This window comes from Colletotrichum acutatum (genome assembly GCF_030867785.1).
Source record: "Colletotrichum acutatum strain CBS 112980 chromosome Unknown BDZ83scaffold_141, whole genome shotgun sequence".
NCBI lineage: Eukaryota > Fungi > Ascomycota > Sordariomycetes > Glomerellales > Glomerellaceae > Colletotrichum > Colletotrichum acutatum.
The window spans coordinates 1-19140 of record NW_026849135.1 but is presented as its reverse complement, the minus strand read 5'-3'; the positions used below and the strand labels follow the sequence as shown (position 1 = coordinate 19140).

General features: G+C 53.5%; 7 protein-coding genes across 7 annotated transcripts; 4 read left to right on the top strand and 3 right to left on the bottom strand.

Moving 5' to 3' along the window:
• Nucleotides 1-1032: 1032 nt before the first annotated feature.
• On the top strand, nucleotides 1033-2589 carry BDZ83DRAFT_756855 (uncharacterized protein; the record flags this gene model as incomplete). The annotated part of the gene is made up of 1 exon (XM_060514810.1): nucleotides 1033-2589. The coding sequence occupies one exon, from the start codon at nucleotides 1033-1035 to the stop codon at nucleotides 2587-2589; it is 1557 nt and encodes a 518-aa protein (XP_060359601.1).
• A 1005-nt stretch (nucleotides 2590-3594) lies between these two features.
• BDZ83DRAFT_589557 (stress responsive A/B barrel domain-containing protein) lies at nucleotides 3595-4017 on the top strand (the record flags this gene model as incomplete). Its single annotated transcript, XM_060506243.1, has 2 exons — nucleotides 3595-3660; nucleotides 3751-4017. The coding sequence occupies 2 exons, from the start codon at nucleotides 3595-3597 to the stop codon at nucleotides 4015-4017; spliced, it is 333 nt and encodes a 110-aa protein (XP_060359600.1).
• Nucleotides 4018-5092: 1075 nt separating this feature from the next.
• Nucleotides 5093-6673, top strand: BDZ83DRAFT_91182 (uncharacterized protein). Its single transcript, XM_060516001.1, has 4 exons — nucleotides 5093-5309; nucleotides 5369-6214; nucleotides 6304-6484; nucleotides 6537-6673. The coding sequence occupies exons 1-3, from the start codon at nucleotides 5233-5235 to the stop codon at nucleotides 6308-6310; spliced, it is 930 nt and encodes a 309-aa protein (XP_060359599.1). The 5' UTR covers nucleotides 5093-5232; the 3' UTR covers nucleotides 6311-6484; nucleotides 6537-6673.
• A 1452-nt stretch (nucleotides 6674-8125) lies between these two features.
• On the top strand, nucleotides 8126-10411 carry BDZ83DRAFT_723475 (Alpha/Beta hydrolase protein; the record flags this gene model as incomplete). The annotated part of the gene is made up of 8 exons (XM_060512565.1): nucleotides 8126-8245; nucleotides 8285-8367; nucleotides 8418-8757; nucleotides 8878-9105; nucleotides 9166-9362; nucleotides 9429-9525; nucleotides 9598-9834; nucleotides 9902-10411. The coding sequence occupies 8 exons, from the start codon at nucleotides 8126-8128 to the stop codon at nucleotides 10409-10411; spliced, it is 1812 nt and encodes a 603-aa protein (XP_060359598.1).
• Nucleotides 10412-10470: 59 nt separating this feature from the next.
• Nucleotides 10471-12368, bottom strand: BDZ83DRAFT_723474 (LrgB-like family-domain-containing protein; the record flags this gene model as incomplete). Its single annotated transcript, XM_060512564.1, has 5 exons — nucleotides 10471-10658; nucleotides 10721-11782; nucleotides 11830-11941; nucleotides 11997-12227; nucleotides 12288-12368. 5 exons carry the CDS (start codon nucleotides 12366-12368, stop codon nucleotides 10471-10473), a joined length of 1674 nt encoding a protein of 557 aa, XP_060359597.1.
• A 973-nt stretch (nucleotides 12369-13341) lies between these two features.
• Nucleotides 13342-14488, bottom strand: BDZ83DRAFT_796525 (uncharacterized protein; the record flags this gene model as incomplete). The annotated part of the gene is made up of 2 exons (XM_060515874.1): nucleotides 13342-13586; nucleotides 13654-14488. 2 exons carry the CDS (start codon nucleotides 14486-14488, stop codon nucleotides 13342-13344), a joined length of 1080 nt encoding a protein of 359 aa, XP_060359596.1.
• Nucleotides 14489-16992: 2504 nt separating this feature from the next.
• Nucleotides 16993-19130, bottom strand: BDZ83DRAFT_756849 (uncharacterized protein; the record flags this gene model as incomplete). Its single annotated transcript, XM_060514809.1, has 3 exons — nucleotides 16993-17007; nucleotides 17066-18918; nucleotides 18977-19130. 3 exons carry the CDS (start codon nucleotides 19128-19130, stop codon nucleotides 16993-16995), a joined length of 2022 nt encoding a protein of 673 aa, XP_060359595.1.
• Between the last annotated feature and the right edge of the window lie 10 nt (nucleotides 19131-19140).

Genomic DNA, 19140 nt, shown 5'->3' with positions numbered 1-19140 from the left:
GTTTATGATGGACACGAAGGAATCCACCAGAATTTCCTCCGGGGTGCCATGAGCGGCAGTTGATGACTGAACCATCCCTCTCGCTCCCTATGGACAATCACCCCGCGACCAGGCTGGAATGCTGAGTCCACCGGACTTCGGGAGCCGGCTGTCTCACCGCGAGACAGCGTCGATGACGTTCTCATAGGGCTTGGACGCGAGCAAGGCTGTCTTCGGCGCCGAAGAGACATGATCCGGGCCGTACGGATACGTTGGCTTGGCCCTCTCGTTGCCCTGGATTGCAGTCGCCTTCCGTTTCCCCTCGCCATTCTTGTCTCACTCTGAATCGCCTCGGGCAGGGTCGCAGCGATCACCAACATTCCTCACACCCGAAGATACCCACCAGATCCATCGCGCAATGTCTCACTCTAGACAACTACCTCACCAAACCCACCACACTTGCCTCTGATCTATCCGGATCCGACGAAATGCTCTTCTCCCCTGGTTCCGTACCTCGCCCGGCGCAACTCTCTTCCTTGGACCACTCGCGTGTTAGCCATGCTCGCTTACGGGCTCATCCCAAAAATACCTCTTCTTCTTACTACATCCGTCCAACTGCCAGTCCCAACTGTCCACTATGGCGTACGCCAAAACGGTCCGAACTGGCAGAGCGCACGAGGGGCTCGCAACATCTTTTGCCGCATGCAGCCATATCCGAGATCTCTGAATTTTCACGATGCTCTTGGCCGATGATGTTCACTCTGGATGGAGCTCACGAAGTGTTCCTGCATGGGCCCACCGACGTTCTCGGTACTGTTCAGTCGAGGGTGGGCAGACGTACACCACACGATCAACGGCTATATCAAGCCTCCTTGAACCCAACCGATATCAGTCCTTTCTTCTCATCCTCATCACAGCAATCACATCTCCAACACTCCTCTCCTCTTCGAGCTTCTGCTTCGACATTCGCTTTCGTCTTTCGTTTTCTCTAGCTCAAGAGTCTAGTCAAACACAATCAACCACCACTCTCGCTTACAGATACAAACCATCAAGATGGTTTCTCCTGCCATGATCCGCTTCGCCGCGGGTGCCGCCCTCTTGGCCGGTGTCAACGGCCAGTCGACCACCTCGACCACCGTCGTCGCTCCGACTACCACCGTGACGCCCAGCACCACCGTGACTGTGGCCAACCCTACGACCACGGTCACCAGCGGCAGTACCACCACCACTCTGACCTCTTCGGCCAGCTCCAGCAGCACGGCTTCCACTGGCACGTCTGTCGTGACCAGTGTCGGCAGCTCTACCGTCACTGTCATTGCTCCCACGAGCACCTCGGTCACCACGGACTCCACCCTCAGCAGCGGCGCCAGCACCGTCCCGAGCACCACCCAGACCTCGACTTCTACCGGTTCGACCTCCTCGGACCCCGGCGTCGCCACCACGTCGAGCACCACCACCGACGTCGTCACCTCTACCGTCCTCACGACCTCGGCCCTCAACACCACCGACCCCGGCGTTCTCCCTACCTTTACCAGCTCGACCGTGACCCTTCCCAACAACAGCACCACCATCATCCCGGTCCCAGTTGATCCCACCACCGGGCCCATTGTCACCACTCCTCCCGTCTTCCCCAACGGAACCGCTCCTATCACCATTCCTCCCCCGGTGACAACCACCACTTGCAACTACAACGGCACCTGCGATGTTGTCACCCTTCCCCCTTGCGTGACAATCACCTCCTGCTACAACGGCTACTGCAAGCCCATCACCACAATCACCTACCCCCTCCCCCCCGTCATCACTCCCCCGACAGTGACCACCATCACTCGCTGCAACTACAACGGCACCTGCTCAACTTACACCCGCCCAGTCTACGTTCCGGCCACGAGCACCCAGCCACCCTTCTACACTGATTGCTCGACCCTTACGAAGACGTACACCACCTGCAACAATGCTGTCTGCAGCACCGTCACCACGACGACTACTTCGTCCTTCACTCGCCCGGGAACTCCTACCCCTACTGGCCCTGGTGGCTCGACCATGGTCACGAAGCCCTCGAACCCGGCCTCGCCTCCTGTCAACCCGCCTACCAACCCCAGCAACCCTCCCAGCAACCCAAGCAACCCTCCTTCCAACCCGCCTTCCAACCCGCCTACCAACCCGCCTTCCAACCCTCCTTCAAACCCTCCTTCCAACCCTCCTTCCAACCCGCCTTCCAACCCGCCTTCCAACCCGCCTTCCAACCCGCCTTCCAACCCGCCTTCCAACCCTCCCGCCAACCCTCCCGCCAACCCTCCCTCAAACCCTCCTTCAAACCCGCCTTCCAACCCCCCTGCCAACCCTCCTGCGCAGCCTCCTGCGCAGCCTCCCGCAAACCCTCCCGCAAACCCTCCCGCCTCCAACCCTACCTCCAACCCCACCAAGCCTCCCGCCGGCAGCTCTCCCGCGACTACTCCAGCCGTTCCCACCACCGTCAGCGGTACCCGCCCCGTCACCACCTCTCCCACCGCCGTGGTGACGGCCGGCGAGCCCGCTCTGATGGCTGCCAACGTGATGCCGCTGATGAGCGTTCTTGGTGCGGTTGCTATTGGTATGGTTGTGTTCTTGTAATCTGGGCCTTGCAGTGGTCTATGGATATCATGAGCGAGCACAAGCTTGGTACAAGCAAGAAGTTTCCTTTGTATTGAATGCTCTCGTATGATGAGCTGGAATGGATTTGGTGATAAAATTGGTGAGGTAGGCCATGGATGATGGTTTCGTAATGAGGAAGAGTCAAGAGAGAGAGGTAGATGAGGAAGAGATATAATAATGAAAATCATTACTTCAATAACTGTACTCCATTAAGGGCTCGACAGCTTCTTGTGTGATGCCATTATACCATAGTTGACACAAGCTCCTTTGGGTATGTGAGTTTCTTTTACCATCTTAACGTCGAGGCTTCCTGCAAAGCTAGCATTGTTCTTGATGTGAAAGTTCGGAACGATAGTCGATGTTTTGTTCGGCTTCGTATTCATTTATTCCTCCAAGACTAGCGCAGTTAAAGCCCCGATTCCTTGCTACGGGTTCTAGAATTTATTCATGACGGACTGACAAAAGGAAACACCGTCACCGCAATGCACGTGTCCGGCGATGTGGTCGTATTCAGTGATGAATCGATCGATACCCAGAGCACCCAGAGGAAAGGAGGCAGACGTTTGCCAGGAAACACTAATCCACAACAGTTGTCAGCCCAGGCCAGGCTGGCCATAATCGCGACCACAACCACATGTGGCTTGCCAGTACACAGCGTGTTTGCACCCTCCACCTGATGCTTGTATACCTACGTGCCTCACAATCAGGCGTGGATGCTGGTCAATTGAAGACCAGTCTGGTGGTTGTGTTTCGCACATATGATTGGCTGAAGGTCACCCCGCATCAAGACGGGACGATGACGGATGAGATGGCGATGCCCCGCCGTTCCATACTCCGCCCGCGTTGAACAAGAGGCGGGGTGAGGACGTCCGGAAGGGAAGCCAAAACAACTGATCAACAACCCAAGGGCCGCTCGACTCTACTTTATCTCAACTCCAACTCTTATACCCCTCCTTGTCTCATCGACTCTTGAATTACTCAAAAATGACCGTCATCCACGTTGTCCAGTTCCAGTTCAAGGAGCTCATTCCAGCAGAGGAGGTGAAGACGGTATGTTTGGCCATAGCCCGGCAGACCCGGGGTCAGATGGCTACCTTACCTTAGCGAGAAGGCGAGAAAGCAGGCTAACACTAGGCACAGATGTGCGATTCCATGTTGGCGCTCAAGGAGAATTGCATCCACCCAACGTCCAACAAGTCGTATATCAAGTCTCTGGTCGGCGGCCTCGACTGCAGCCCCGAGGGTCTGCAGGACGGCATCACGCACATTTTCGTGGCCGAGTTTGAGAGCGTTGAGGACCGCGACTATTACCTCCACAAGGACCCTGCACACCAGGCGTTTATGAAGCAGGTTGGGTCGGCTATTATCAAGGCGAGGGTGACCGATTTCAAGCCGGGTGTTTTTTGAGATGTGTTGGGTATGGTCATGACTTGTGAGAGGGGCAGCAACCTTTCTCAAAGCCTTGGTATTCAGTTCGCACGTACGGATAATGTACATGTGAAATACACAGAAAACTATCGCTTGGAATGAAATGCCATCATTGTACATGGGTTAGGCAAATGGGGAATGGATGTCATACGGAATAAACCCACGCAACGGGAAGGAGATGCAGGGACGGGGAGGAGAAGCATTCAGGGTCCTCACAAAAAGATACATACACTTTGTACCTTTTTCCCAGCCTGAGGGGTCCAAGATAGGTGGGGTCCAATCACGACTGAAGTCTGGTGAACCAATCAAAGCTCGTAAGATGTGCCTGCTCCTGGTGATGTAAGCGGGGCACACAAGGTACTGGAGTCTACGTCATTGGTAGCGCGGGCAGGCCCAAGGAGGAAGGGACAATGCTCAGTGCTCTTGCCTTGCACTGAGGTGCTCTGCCCATCCGACGCTCCGTCACCGTTCCCGTTCCTGCCCATCGTTGCCCCCCCCGCCTGCTGCGTGCTCTTCCCCTCCCCCGCCTTGCTCCTGCTCTTCTGCACCTGCTGCTCCTTCTGTAGACCGACCTGCCTCCCGCTGTCTGTTGTACGTACCTTTAGTAGCTTCTTCGAAGGAAGGACCCACCCATGCCCAGCGCTTGCCTTGCTTTCCCACCTCATTCGGTACAAACATCCAAGTACCTTGACCTTGGGACGCTTCACTTTCATGACTTCAGGGGACCAACCTCAGTGCCTCCCTGTCACGCCTGCCTGACGCGAACGTCCAACATCCAGTCACTTGGCTTTCTTCACTCAACTTGGAACTCTGCACATTCCAGCCACACCTCGTCACCCTTTCTTCTGCACACGACAACCAGAAGCGCACATGCGAATTGCTCCCTTTGCGATACCCATTCGACTCTGTGCTAGATACCACTACTACGCCTCCATTGTCTAGCTCTGGAGGTAACAAACGCCCACCTGCATACCCGACGACGATACCTGATAGTTTCCGCCGTTTAGCTACCGTCTGCCACGAAGCGCCCCCGACTCATCTCTGCCCGAAGCGCAGCTACCGCCTACGAGCACCCGGTTACGACCTCATCTCAGTCCGAACATCGACACATCTAACATCGTCGACGGCTTCCGCTATCGACCTCATCGACACCTCCTCGCTTCATCCCAGATACCGACATCGATTCTAGCAGCCATGGCGCAAGCACCGCGTCCTACCTTCATCAACCTCCCTCCTCCCACCTCTAACCCAGATACTCCATCTGAGATGCCGTACGCTGTCTCATTTCCCCCCTCCCACTTGCTTCCCAAGCTAATATCTCTCTACTCAGCGGCACTCCCACGAGCGCCACGACCTCCCTCTCTGCCCTCTCTACCACCGCTATTAAAGATGGCCACCGAGGCCACTTTCCCCAGGGTCCCGCCGGTGTCCGCGGCCACGCCCACCACCCCTCTACAACAAGCCTCGAAGCAGAGCGTGCCGACAGAATCTCCCGTCTCGCCGGATTAGAGCGAGTCTCGACTCTGCGCGCCCCGCCGCACCAGCAGAATGCCGGTTCCTCAATCTCTCCCCAGACGACCCCCACCTCCACCGGCTTCCCTGCCAACTACCCGCCCAATACGCACCTCACGCCCGCGTACTTTGACGCCCATGGCCAGCCCACCGCTGTTACTAAGATGAGCACGGTCGGTACCGCCAGCGCGACCGAGAGCTATGTCGGTGACGACAACGAGACGCGCACCGCACCTGGTGAGCAGGACGAGGACATGTTCAGCATGGATACCAACTACCGCGAGGCCGACTCGGTTACCAGTATGGGCGCCGAGCCTGAACGCATGGACGAGGACCAGACAGCTGGGTCCACCGGAGGCTACGACGACCGCATGAGCGACGACGGATCCGCCAGTCTTGTTGGTTTCGGCGAGGGCGCCAACAGCACCGTTTCTGGTCCCATTTACCAGCGCCGCCCCATCCCTGGAGTTGCTGGCCAGGCCGGTATCTGGGGCCTAGAGCGAAGTGCCTCTGGTCTCAGTGACGGTATGCCGACGCAGCGGGCCCGCGACGTCACAATCGGCGGTGATACTCCCACCAGCGCGGCCGCAATGCAGGAAAGACGGGATGCGCGGATGATGGATGGTACGACCAATGATGGTGCTGGTGTACCTAACGACGAAATGTACGTCGACACCACCAACAAGCCACCTGTCCCTGCTTCCCAGCTGCCCCAGCGATCTTCACAAGCTAACCCCGCCACGACGCCAACAGCTCGTGATACCGCAGAGCGTCTTCTTAGGGAGCGACTTGATGGGGGCGAGGCGCGCGTAGGTAACACCGCACTTGGTAGCCCTCAGGGTGGCGGCGACAAGCTCGGCAAGTTCTACTTTGAGGAGCGGAAATGAGGCACCCCGACTCCTTTTCTTATTTGATTAAGTAGGCGAAGACAGAGGTACGCGGATGATTATATACGGTTCATGACGTTGGGAAATAACTTTGGGAAGAAAACTGGCGGGCTAAAGACTCCGCCCGCATGATTTGGACGGGTTTGTTGCTGGGATTGGAATTGATTTGGCTGGATTATGAATGGCCTAGGTTCGACTAAGACAATGCGAGCTTCTGATTATGACTTGTGGTATCTGATCTTGCAGTGACTGGAGTATCAAGACTCAAGGTACTATATTACTAAGGCAGTTCAACGGCAGCATCACCGGATCACCGGCATGGGGCATGTCACTCGGCCCCGGCCCTCCGACTCGGTGGCGCACGGCACCCCGGGCGCGGGAACGCTGTCGGAGACGGCGTGAGATTCGAGCCCCGCACCTGGTGTGTGTCGGGAAGATCCTGCGGGAGACTCAAGACGAGCGGGGGGAAGCTCGGGGCAGATTGACACGACGATGGGTAGAATACGTCTGCTTCTTATCGAGACGATGGCTCCACGGTTGATTGCGCGTGGCGTCTACGGATAGATGTTCGGACGAAGGGAGGTTCAGGGGATGGTGACACTGCTTTTCGGCATTTTTTTGGTGTGGAGATTAAGATGGGCTCGAACTCTAATGCTTAAGAGAGCTCCATGATCATATGGAGATGGGTTCCAGCTTATAACTCGTGGGTTACTGAGAACTTGGTTTCGATGATATAAGGTAAGCAGTGCATACCATTTCGACAACCGGTGCCTTTTTGCTTCCGTTGCTTTTCTGGAGTTTTTTGTCTTTGCGTTTTCACGTAGTACGGCTGTGCTCTGTTCAAGAAGTCTCAATAGCCCACCTCAGAGAGCGTTGTCTGTTTGAAGTCTTAAGTCTGCTTCTGTTGTATGCTATTCTACGCCGCAGAATTTCATCTTACTACAAGTTAATTCAAACTTGACAGTTGGCCTAGTATTAATACCTGAGTACCTTGGGCAATATAGAAAAGCACCTGCAAAGAGGTAGTGAAGCCGGCACCTCGCTTCTACCCCTCGTATTCCGCATTCTTAAGCTCGGTTTCTGCGGAGAGGAAGCTGCCGTCTTCGCCGGCGAGGTCCAAACCACGACCCGATGTGACGCTGACATGCCCTCCCCCAGTGGCTCCCCCCGCTGTTCGTCGCATCATCCGTACAACAAACGAGGTGAGCAAAATATTGGACAAGCTTGAATCGACTCAGGGAATCATGGCACGGACCGAGAGTCCCCCTCCCCTATTCGCGAAGCATTGGGGACCGTGCTACGATTGACTCGGCTGTTCTACATTGCTAGGGAAGAAACGTCTCCGGGTTCATGGACTGGGGTTTACGCATATTGGTCTATATTAACAAACCAGGTTTTCCTTAGCGGTCCGGTTTTGTTAGACTGCTTGTTTAGGTAGTCAGTGCGGGTAGGGAAACTCAAAATAAGGTGAATCGTGACGGAGATGTCCCGGCTGGTATTAGTCAACTTCAATAACTGGTGCGGCACATTGCCGTTTATGTGAACATGCCAAAGTATGACGGATGGGGGCTTTGGTATCTCGTTCTATGACGCCCTTATACAGCTAGCTACCCTCTCTGGTCTTCCCGTTCCGTCACAGTCACTCGTTCCAGGCACGTCGGACACCACATTCGCTCACTTACAATACCATGCGTCTCTTCAGGACTCTACCGCTAGTCGTCGCGGGCCTCCTCGCGCCCTGCCTCTCGGGCGCCTTTCCCTCATATAAAGGGCAGGATGCGGCGACTACGTTCTTGGATCGTCTGCTTGTCGATACACGGGGTCTGGGCGATGCTCTTCAGCGGCAGCCTTCTTTGCTGGTTGTAGATCTGGGCTATGCCAAATATGAAGGGTATAACAACGCCACCAGCGGTCTAAATATTTGGAAAGGGTACGATGTTTCTCTATTTATCTCGTAGATGTTTACTTTAACTCCTCCAGCATCCGTTACGCAGCTCCGCCGACAGGTTCACAGCGCTGGCAACCTCCTCGTCTCCCTTCATCAAACGACACGGCCGGGGCCGGCGATGGGGTGACAGCAGCAAACGAGTTCGGCCCCATCTGTCCGCAGAATTACCCCGCTGTCCCGGGTCTCCCGTTCATCCCCGGCAACGAGGACTGTCTCTTCCTAAACGTGTACGCGCCCGCTGACGCAAAGGACCTGCCTGTGCTGGTGTACATCCACGGCGGTGGGTACGGGTACGGTGATGGGAGGATTGACATGTCGGAGATTATTGGGGCGAATGAGGGTGGTTTCGTGGCTGTTGTCATTCAGTATCGGGTATGCATGCTTCCCTGCACAATTTTTTGTCTCTTTTTAGGGGCATTTGTCTATTCTTCTCCTGGGATTTGTCGGTGGATGAGACAGAAGCGTTGGGGGACTATGCTGACGAACGTATAGCTCGGCGCGTTGGGATTTCTTTCCTCTGCGGACGTCAAGGCTCAGGGTGTCGTGAACGCGGGACTTCTAGACCAGGCTTTTGCGCTTGGTTGGGTGCAGCGCTTCATCGGCCTATTTGGTGGGGATCGTGGAAAGGTCACGATTGCGGGGGAGTCGGCGGGCGCCGGATCGGTGATGTATCACACTCTCGCCGCGGACGGGGGTCTGGGGACGACGCTCTTCAACAACGTAAGTTTCGATTCAAAACCCATGGTGGTGACGAGTGGGCTAATGTGGATTTGGTCCTAGGGAATCGCTGCTTCGCCATATCTGCCCTTCCACTACACCTTTGATGCGCCGTTTCCGACAGCGCGGTACCAGGCGTTCGCTGAGAAGGCGGGGTGCTCGTCCTCTGATGATGTTCTTACGTGTCTTCGTGGGAAGGATAGTATGACGCTGCAGGTAGCGAGCGCGAACACGACGTTTGAACAGCCTTATGGGTTCTGGTAGGTAGTCGATTTCCGGGACATGCAGTTCACCCTTCCTGAACGCGACTGACTGGGTGATGATAGGGCGTTTTACCCTGTGACGGACAGCGTTTACATCAAGAGCCTCCCGACCGAGCAGATGAAGCAGAAGAAAGTCAACGGAGAGCGCCTTCTCGTCGGTGTGAGTATCCTCCCCACCAAATCGCGCTTCCTTTCCGTGAATTCTCGACCGTTAACTGACGAGCCTTGCAAGCATAACGCCAATGAAGGACCTCTCCTCACCCCTCCCAACATCTTCAGCGTCGCAGACTTGACGTCCTGGCTGAAGCTCGAGTTCCCCAACCTCTCCCCGGGCCAAATCGACGAGATCCTCGCCGCGAATCCGACAAAAACGGGCTCGAACGATACCCGCTTCGAGACGAACGGGTTGACGGGGCTTACGGCCCTTGACGTGAGCCAGTCTGGGACCGGACAACAGCAGAGAGCAAACGTAAGGAAGCATAAAGCTTACCCTGTCGCAATGCTTCGTGCTTCTTGCTCTAACACAATTTGCATAGAACATCTACGCCGAGGCAACATTCGTGTGCCCCAGCTACTGGCTTTCCGACGCCTTCACGTCGCCAATGTCGTCTTGGCACTACCAGTACTCCGTCCCTTTCGCCTGGCACACGGCCGACATCCCAGGCTACTTTGGCCCCGCGACGCCGAACCAGGGCCCGGACATCGTCCTCGCCTTCCGCAAGATCTGGGGAAATTTCATCACGGGCAACGATCCCTCCATCAGCAATGAACTCGCAAACGGAGCTTCTTCCGGCGCCGACATAGGCGCTGAGAACGGGGCGAGCCAGTGGCCTGTCTGGACGGAGGAGGCGCCGAAGCAGGTGAATCTGAACCAGACGGGCGGCGTTCCGTACGAGTTTACGACTTCGTGGGGGGCGCAGGTCACGCAATTTATGGCGCCGGGACAGGTGAATGATATTCGGGTTGTCCCTGCGGATTCGTGGGAGGGCGGACGTGGTGCCAGGTGTGAGTTTTGGAGGGGGTTGGCTCCTAGCATTCCGGCGTAGACAAGGCTTGGGGCGCGTACACTCCAATGAGTTGATGCTGCAGCAATAATCGAAAACGATCAGGTTACAAGGGATTTGATGACGCTTGCGATGGGCGGGATGGATGTGAACAAGACGGTGATGGTGCCGAATAAGCTCATTGACAGGCTTGATAGCGCCGCAGCACGGGGATCGGTTCGCAAGAGGAGGGCGGTGGCGATGGCTGAGGAGTTGGCTCCGAGTGTGACGCCCCGTGTGATGTAGTCATCTGTTTTTCTGTTAGCTGCTCATGTTCACCCATTTCATCGCTCACAGTGGACAGCCTCTTACCTTCCGGGATCTTCATCCAGGCCAACATCCGCTGACCAACTAGCACTCCGACAATACCACTCATGATAGCTATCGCAGCCACGGTATTCAAATCACCACCCAAGTTCTCCGTCGCAGGGAGAGCCAGCGCCAGCGTCAGACTCCGCGACGCAAACGCGAGAGACCTCTCCGCGCTGATACCGATGGCGAAGCAGATCTTGGGGTACGAGAAGAGGCAGCCGATCGACATGAGGATGTTGGGCAACACGATCGCCACAAAGTTCTGCTTCAGCTCACGGCGATACTGGTACATCGGCAGCGCGAGCGATACAATACTCGCATCGAGAACGGTGCTAAAGATGTCGCCGGCGCCGGGGAGGCGGCCCTCCGGATTCTTGGCGTGGAGCCAGAGGTACGTGTAATTCGCTCCCGTACGGAAGGACCGGAGAGTTTCAAAGAGGCCTGCGCCTCGGATGGCGGCGAAAGCCCAGATGCCGAGGACGGAGAAGAGGGCGGTGACGAGGACGGGGTGGAGGTACTGTCTCCAGTTTGCGGGGACGGACATGGCGGAGAAGTAGACGAGGAGGATGAGGCTGAGGTGAAGGGGCATGGCGTAGCCTGTTGCATAGTAGAGAGGGATACCGACAAAGGTGAAGATGGAGGCGTAGAGAACCCAGTTGAGGTGGCCGCAGATCCAGGCTGCCCAGAGCTGGGAGCGTGGCAGAGGGATGGGATCCTGTGGTGGGAGAGGTGGTGTTGGTGGAGAGGAGGGGATTTCAAGGTTGATCTCGGTCACTCTCGCGGGGGAGGATGTTGCTGACGGGAGGAAGTTATGTGAGGCGTTTTGGGAGGGGGGCGGCGGAGCGAGGGTGTTGAGGGAGAGCGAAGACGGGGCTGCGGAGATGGTGCGGGAGCCCAGGACGGAGTCGGTTCGGGGAGGGGTGTCGGCGAGGGGAATCTCGTCGGTCTCGTTGCCCATTTCTTCTGCGCGTTCTGTCATTGCGCGTTTGGATGAGCCGAGTAGGAGTTGGAGGCTGCGGGTGAGGTATGCGGCGAGGGCCATCATGACGATGAAGCCGATGACTGAGGGGTGTTAGGTACATGAAGTATTTTATTTAAGGAAGACTCACTGAAGACGGCGATGATTTTCATGACTTCGACGATGCCGATTGAAGGACTCAAAGGCAGCATGATGAATGATGGTGTGAAGAAGATGTTGATCCAACGGAGAGACCATCCCGCCTGGGAGTCATTAGTGACTAGCTCCAATAATGTCAATTGCGTTGGAAACCCTTACTGGCACGTCAATGACAGCAACGATTGCTCTCGTCTTGTGGTTTCCCAATATCAACTCCGACAGCAACAGACCGAAGAAGAGCAGAATCAAACAGGCCACAGATGCAGGGAACGAAACGCCGACGGCGTCGAAGAAGACGCTGACGCCAAAACAAGCGGCCAGCATAACCATGATACCCGCGGGCACGTAAAGCCATGAACTGAGGAGTTTCGGAGCCGTCTGGGACGCAGCCTGTACGAGATGAGTGAGCTACTTTTACAGAAGAAGGATGAACGGGTGAGTTGAACATACCAGCTTTATCGCTTGGAGAACATCGATGAATGTTTTGAGCCATTGCGGCTCACTACTTGAGCGTTTACTCGAGGTCGCCATCGTCGTTGTGTCTTGGATTGAATCTCATTATAAAAGACATAAACCGCTCAATCTGTATAAATCCGAGCTCATATGTTTCATCAAGAATCAAGCTTACAATAACAGAATTTGATCGAAGTGACGTGTGCAAAGTGAACCAGAGTAGCAAGGTCCTTGGCTCTTAAGTTATCGCTGTTTGCGTCGGACGATATCGCCGTTGAAATTAGTCAGTCCCCTAGTCACTTTTCCACCCCAGCGAAATGCTCCGATGCCGCCCCAAGACAATTAAGGCAAGGCTTTAAACCGGAGATCGAAGCCACTGGGATAAGCATTCGGCGCCGAAATCTTTTCGTTTCCGGCGGTGGGATTTGTTCGTGATAAGGCACTTTTTCGAGGGTCCGCCGATCGGAAGCCGAGCCGAGCGGGCGGATCTCACCCGAATGACGACGGTCCACTTTGTCTTTGAATTTTAGCTGTATCTTTAGCTTTCACGGGGCGCCCTTCTTTCTCGGACCTCATACCACGATAGTCAGTCAACGTGAAGCTGTCACAAGCCATCACCTCACATCATGCAGGTTCAAATGCCCAGCGGCAACTAGACCATGATCATCGCTTGGCAACAGTAAAGAGAGATGCCCATTTATGCAATGCCATGCATGAGAACTGAGAGGGCTCCATCGCAGCGCTGTATACCTGCAAGAATGACGATCAATGGCACCATGTCACAAACTGCAGCATGAATACTGTGATTTCCTCGAATTGCAACGATGCGGATTTCTGGGCTAAGGTATCTGCACTTCCTGCCTCCTACCCTCTCCCAAACCCGAGTGCACATGAGCTGATGCCTTGTTTATGAACTGCGTTGTCCATCTGTAAAGCCGATTCTCATGAAAGCCATGACCATACTGCCGTATCCCTTCTTCAATGCCTCCTTGCCAAATACTCCGCTGCCTTGGATCCTTCGAGGTCAATTTGTTCGTGGCGGGGTTCAGTCTCAAATCCCCAGCGTCTTGTTCAGGAAATGCGACGCCACCAGGATGCGGAATCGGACGTTGGGAGGTCCATTATGTATGGTGCAAGCTGAATGGTAGAAACGCTCGGTCAGTCTGAGGAAATTGGCTACATCTCTCAGAAGAGAGCCATCTCCCTGATGTCTAGCGGTGGACCGAGTGATCTCCACCCAAGTTCTCTGCTTGTCCTCGAAGACTACGAGATCTTTGTTGGGACGCTTCGCAATGCCTGTATTCTTGTTGTTAGTACAAGTGAGATCAATAACGGGCTCGCGCACAGCTGCGATAGCACTTACGGAGCCGCTTCTTCATCCACTTCTTTTGCTCAGGCTGACTGCCGCCGCGCAGCTTGACAAGAATGTAGAAGTTCTTGATGTCACGAAGGTTCATGATCATCATGCCGAGATCAATAATCGAGCAAGGACGAGTAGAGCGTCTAAAGACCCGATTCATGCTGCGAAGGCGGCTCGAATCGTACATGACGCCAATGTTCTCGATGCCAGGCACAAACTTCTCGCGATTCAGCTCCCGCTGGGAAGCGCTGTACCAGTTCAGGTGATGACTCCAATTCTCGTTGAAGATGAGGACTATGAGATCCTTACCATTGCGGACGCCTTCCTGGGGGCGGTAGGACAGGTCGTGGAAGGAGACACCAATCTGGCGCTCGATGTAGGCTTTGAAATCGGGAATGCCCTTGGTGAGCTCAGTGAGGCACTTGTATTTCGAGTGCCTACCGTCCTTGCCAGTGTTGACGTCGATGAGGCCCGGGACGTACTTGTTCGCCTTGCAGCTAGCGTAGATGATGGCAGGCTCGAAGTCGATGTACTCGCACAGGATCATGGCCTTGATCTCGTTGGGGAGACGGGGGAACGGGTGGAAGGTGTCGAAGCGAGGCTTCGGCTTCTGGACCTTTTCACCCTTCGCAACCTGCTTGGCCTTCTCTTCCTTCTTGACCTTTTTAGCCTGGGCCTCGGTGGTCGAGGTGTTCGACCCCTTGATGTTAGGCATCGCAGTGACAGTAATCTTGCTGACGGCGGCGGCGGCACCTGCACTGTTGATGAGAGCCTGGCTGTGAGCGCGAGTGCGGCGAGCCGGGCCCATGGTCGTCTTATAGATGACCTGGCGAGGCATGGCTAGTGATGCTTTTGGCAAAGCTCTAGCGAACTTTGATGAAGGTTAGCAGAGTTACAGGCAGGAGATGATATTTCAAAGTGAGGGCAAAGTTCAGAGTGAGTGAGGCATCAGAAGAGGATTGTACAGCGCGCTTGTCTTCTATTCTCTTGCTCTTTCTTGAAGGCTGAGTTGGAAGGCGCAACTGACAGCTGCTTTCCGGAATTCGAAAACGAATCGAGAAGGATCAAGAAAGGAGGGATTGCAAATGTTGGAGAATATGGGTGTCGCTTGTTGCTTCAGATTCGGATTGGAAAGCCCGCTGCCGATGGTCGAGAAGAAGCGCGCTTTCGTCTCCGGAAAGCGGACCAAAAGAGCCAACTTTTGCGACGCCCGGCATAAGCCGACATAAAGGAAGAAGTAAAAAAACAACTAACTTACTGTTGTAGTGACTGCGTATCGTATGCGAAGGTTCTGCGAATATGTCTGTAGGCTGTGAAATAATCAGTCAATATTGTCACTCAAGCGACTGAAGCATCTGCGGATGACGTGTTTCCGCACCCCAGTTTGTGCTGGTTTTCTCCACCAAACGCAAGGGAGCCAGCAGAGAGAAGATGACAACATAGAAAGAAGAGTACAAGATACTCTCAAGTATCGCAATGACGTGGAAGAGATGGTTTACCTACCTAGACGATGATGCTTGGTCTTGCTAGAGGCGACTGGAGAATGGTCACCAGAAAGATGTTTGGTGGCAGAGGGTCGTAGAAAGAGAAGAGGTTGAGGGTAGAGAATCTAGCAGATAGAGAGAAAAGCATCGATGGGGTGGATGGAGAGGTTCTAGGGCTTCATAAGGCCAGGACGATCTCTTGAATTCTAAAGAGGCGGGTAGGTCTGGTGAAATCTGATAAGGCAGTTGCAGCCTACAAACTAGCTCCATTAGGCGAGTGCGACTATTCAGAGTTTACGAGGCGATTGCAACTGTCAAGACTTTCATGAGACGGGTGCAGTTCCTAAAGATTCAAAGGGCAAGTGCAAGCAGGAGTCTTTGCAAGGTGGGGAGGACTATGAAGACTTGGTTAAGGTCAAGATCGTTCTGGGTCATTGGGTACTCCCAATTTCTTTACAAAGCAAATATATTTGCTAAATTTCACAAGGCGGGGGTGCTTTTTAGGACTTGATAGAGAGCGGGAACAGCGATTTGAGCTTCATGTGGCGAGTGTAACTGCCATGAATCCCCAAAGTTGTCATTATTGTCAAATATATTACTGGTAGGTTTGGCGAGAGTTCATGAGTCGTGTGAAGTCAAGAAGGCTCCATGAAGAAGGCTGAACTGTGAAGGTACAATGCGAAGGTGTGCAGGGTTGTCGGTTTTTCGAGAGGCGGTTACAGCTACAAAAGCTTCAAACGATCGTCGGGACTGTCAAAGTTGCCCGTGGAAGAAAATACTGTAAATTTGTTTGAAGCAGATGGAGTTACTATGTTCCTGAAATGAGAACAAAGGGTCGAAGACAATAGATCTGTGAAATCTCACAAGGAACAATTATCAAGGCACAGAGGAGATCTCACCAGTAGCCAAATAGTGTAGGTCCTAGATGATAGGTTGTGTGATTTGTAAGTATTGATAGTCCTCATAGCTAAACAGGAGAAACCACTACCCATGTCTGTTTGGCTTGATATGCTTTTTGCAATTCCTAAATTCCGTTGCTCCGCAGATTCAAACCTATCAGCCTGACTTACTCCGGAGAACTTATTAGCCTCAGGATTTTTGAAATTCGACACCCTAGAGTAGTATCCTGACAGGTTGAGGGGTTTAAACCCTTCAAGAGGGAGATCTCGCAATCTTTGTGTGAAAAAGTCTTTGCATCTCATTCAACAATCCGGGTTGTTGTGGCATGCTCGAGACCATGTCGTCTACATGAACCTGCCTCTTGGCAGCCAAAAGTAGAGAACCTCTTTTCATTTCCGTCTAGGGATTGTCTGTACATTGAAAGCTGGCCATTAATTATATTCTGTCTTCAGCAGGAAACCTCGGTTGACTTTAGCCAATATAGCTCCTATATCTTCTTCCGCCTTCGGCTGAACGAATTCCAGCAACCGTTTTTGCTTGAATACATCTGCTCCACTTTCAAATTCAGATACTAGATTTGACTTCATCCAAACAAACACTTCCTGAAACGCTTTGTTGATCTCACTACAACCGGCGAGCCTCTCAGAGTTAGCCGACGGCTTTCTTGCGAAACTACAACAGTGCTGTACAACCTCTGGTAGTTGGTATTCTGCCGACAGGTAACGCACAACCATCTGTAAGTATTCAATAGCGCCCCGATGTTCTAGTTCGCCTCTCGACGCGTTTGATGCGACATGAGTACTGGCGTATTTTAACATCTGGTGAAGTTTTCTCTCACAGATAGTACGCAATGCCTCCAAAGTTCCGTTCAAACAAGTGTCGTGTTTCTCTCGAAGTCTCAAGAAAGCCCCCACGGCGCCGAAAATGATTTCGTTGTCTCTTCCGCTTGCCATGGATCTTATGTTGGACTTTTCTGAATGTTCATTTATTAGTGATTGCAAAGCCTTCAAAGCCTCCGTTTGCCCGTGTACGCAGCAGTTGAGGATAAACGGTTCCAGATTTGTGCCCGGAAAAGCTGGGGTGAAACACAGGTCTGCAAGCCAATGAATAGCTATCCAGTCTCTGGATGTCAAGCCATCTGTATCAGCCTTCCCTAATGTTCGGAAGATGGTCGTGTTGTCTGAGTAAGACTTCAAGATGACGTCTAGGGCGAACTCCACAAGCGGCCGCTTCTTTGACCTTGCGTATTCTCGAGTTGCCAGCAAGCTAACATCTCGCAGCAAAGGTGCCAAGGCCACTTCCAGCACCAGGATTGGGTCCCTCTCACCTTCTGCGGCGCTTCGGTAGGACGCCTGTCTTGGTGTTGAGGTACGAATTCCAAGGTAACGGTAGGATTGGTTTGTGACCATTTCTTCGGCGCTTGCTGCGTTAATGTAAAATTCTCCGCTGCGGCCTGGCGTCCGTAGGAACGCATGGACTGTTTGATGCGATAGCTGAATGGTCCAATCTGATTCCGCGCGCCTGATCTTCTGCCGTGAGTCCAGTCCAACCCTTTGCCGATCATCCAAAATCTCTATCAACGGACCGCAGTACGTCTGCATGATGCGACAGAAGTTTGGCCAGCCGTTTTCTCCAAGCACAATCCTGCGTGAAGCGATGAGTTGATGGCTGAATTCTCCATGTTTCTCAACCTCCAGCTGGTCTGGTAGCGCAATTACTTCCCGCAACTCTCTTAATCGTAATGATGACACCCTTTGAGACCCGACAATCCATTCCAAAATTCTCTTGGTCTCTGACAGTTCTTGGGGCGTACTGGAAACTTTAAGGTCTTCGAGAAATTTGATATAAATTTCTTCAACCTCTGACGGTGACGCAGTAAGCGAGGCAAGCAGCTTCTGGACTGTAAACCCCCTCTCGTTTTCGATCAAGAGCAAAAGTTGTTGAACAATTAAGATGACCCAGAGCATCACGCCATTTGCGTTAATTTCTAAGTACGCGCGTATCTCGCCCAGTGTTTCCTCCTGTATCTTGAGGTTGTCATTGGAAGACTGGCTCTTCTGAGACTGAGTGTCAGTTAAGACGTTGGAGTCTTCGTAGAAATCCGTCGGGTCATGGTCTTCGGAGTTGGGGGAGACTGCATTCTGCCAGGCCACTCGAAGTTTCTTGATACCGCCTTCAATCATGATGGAAATATCTCGGTTGTTGTACTGCTCCATCTTAATCTTTAGGCAATTGTTCAGGTTTTTGGAGATGACGGACTCAGGCCTGCTCAACAGGACGAAGCGGAGGCGGCTTTTCCGGGGACTCGCAATCTCGGTAACCATCTGCAGCAAATCAAAACTGTTGTTCGTCGATTTGAGACTTGATGGCCCTGTCACGCTCTCTGACTCGTCTAACGCGTCTATCACTGCGAGTGTTCGGGGCGTTGAAGGGCTGAGCGCGAGTGTCGTGAGAAGGTCTGACAGCTCCGACAGCAACCAGGCGTCATCCTGCCGTCCAGCATCAAATCTTGCTCGATAGATAGCTGTCGCAGGTTCGAAAGTCGTCTTGCTTGAGCTGAGGATGTTGAAAGTAAGAGCGCGCAGCATTGAAGCATCTTTGGCGCCAAAATCAGGCCCTCGGGCTGAATAGAACCAGTCACATACGAACGGGTCGTCATTGAGATCGCCATTTGGAACATCCTTTTGAAGACGTTGTTGGATGTTCTTCGCCAGAACCGATTTGCCGCTTCCCGCTTTACCCATTATCCACAAGATTTTACCAGAAGATTTCCACTCCTGGAATTCTTCAGTTTCCCAGAGCCACTGGTTGGTGGCAGGCAGCGGATCTGCGACCTGGTCTCGCCTTTGGTGCATGCCATCGAAACGCAGGCTTTCAATGCATTCTATATACTGTTAGGTTCCGATTTTGTTGTATAACACTCAAACACCGGGAATACATACCTCTCCACTCCGTAGTATCGTCCACAATGAGAGCATTCGACATGACCTCCGCCCAAGTCGGGTCGACGTCAGTGCTGTCTTTGCGAGTATCATCAATGCATAGGAGAGCTCTGACACCATAGCCAAGCTTGGCGATCCATGTAATTAGCCTCATACAAGCACTC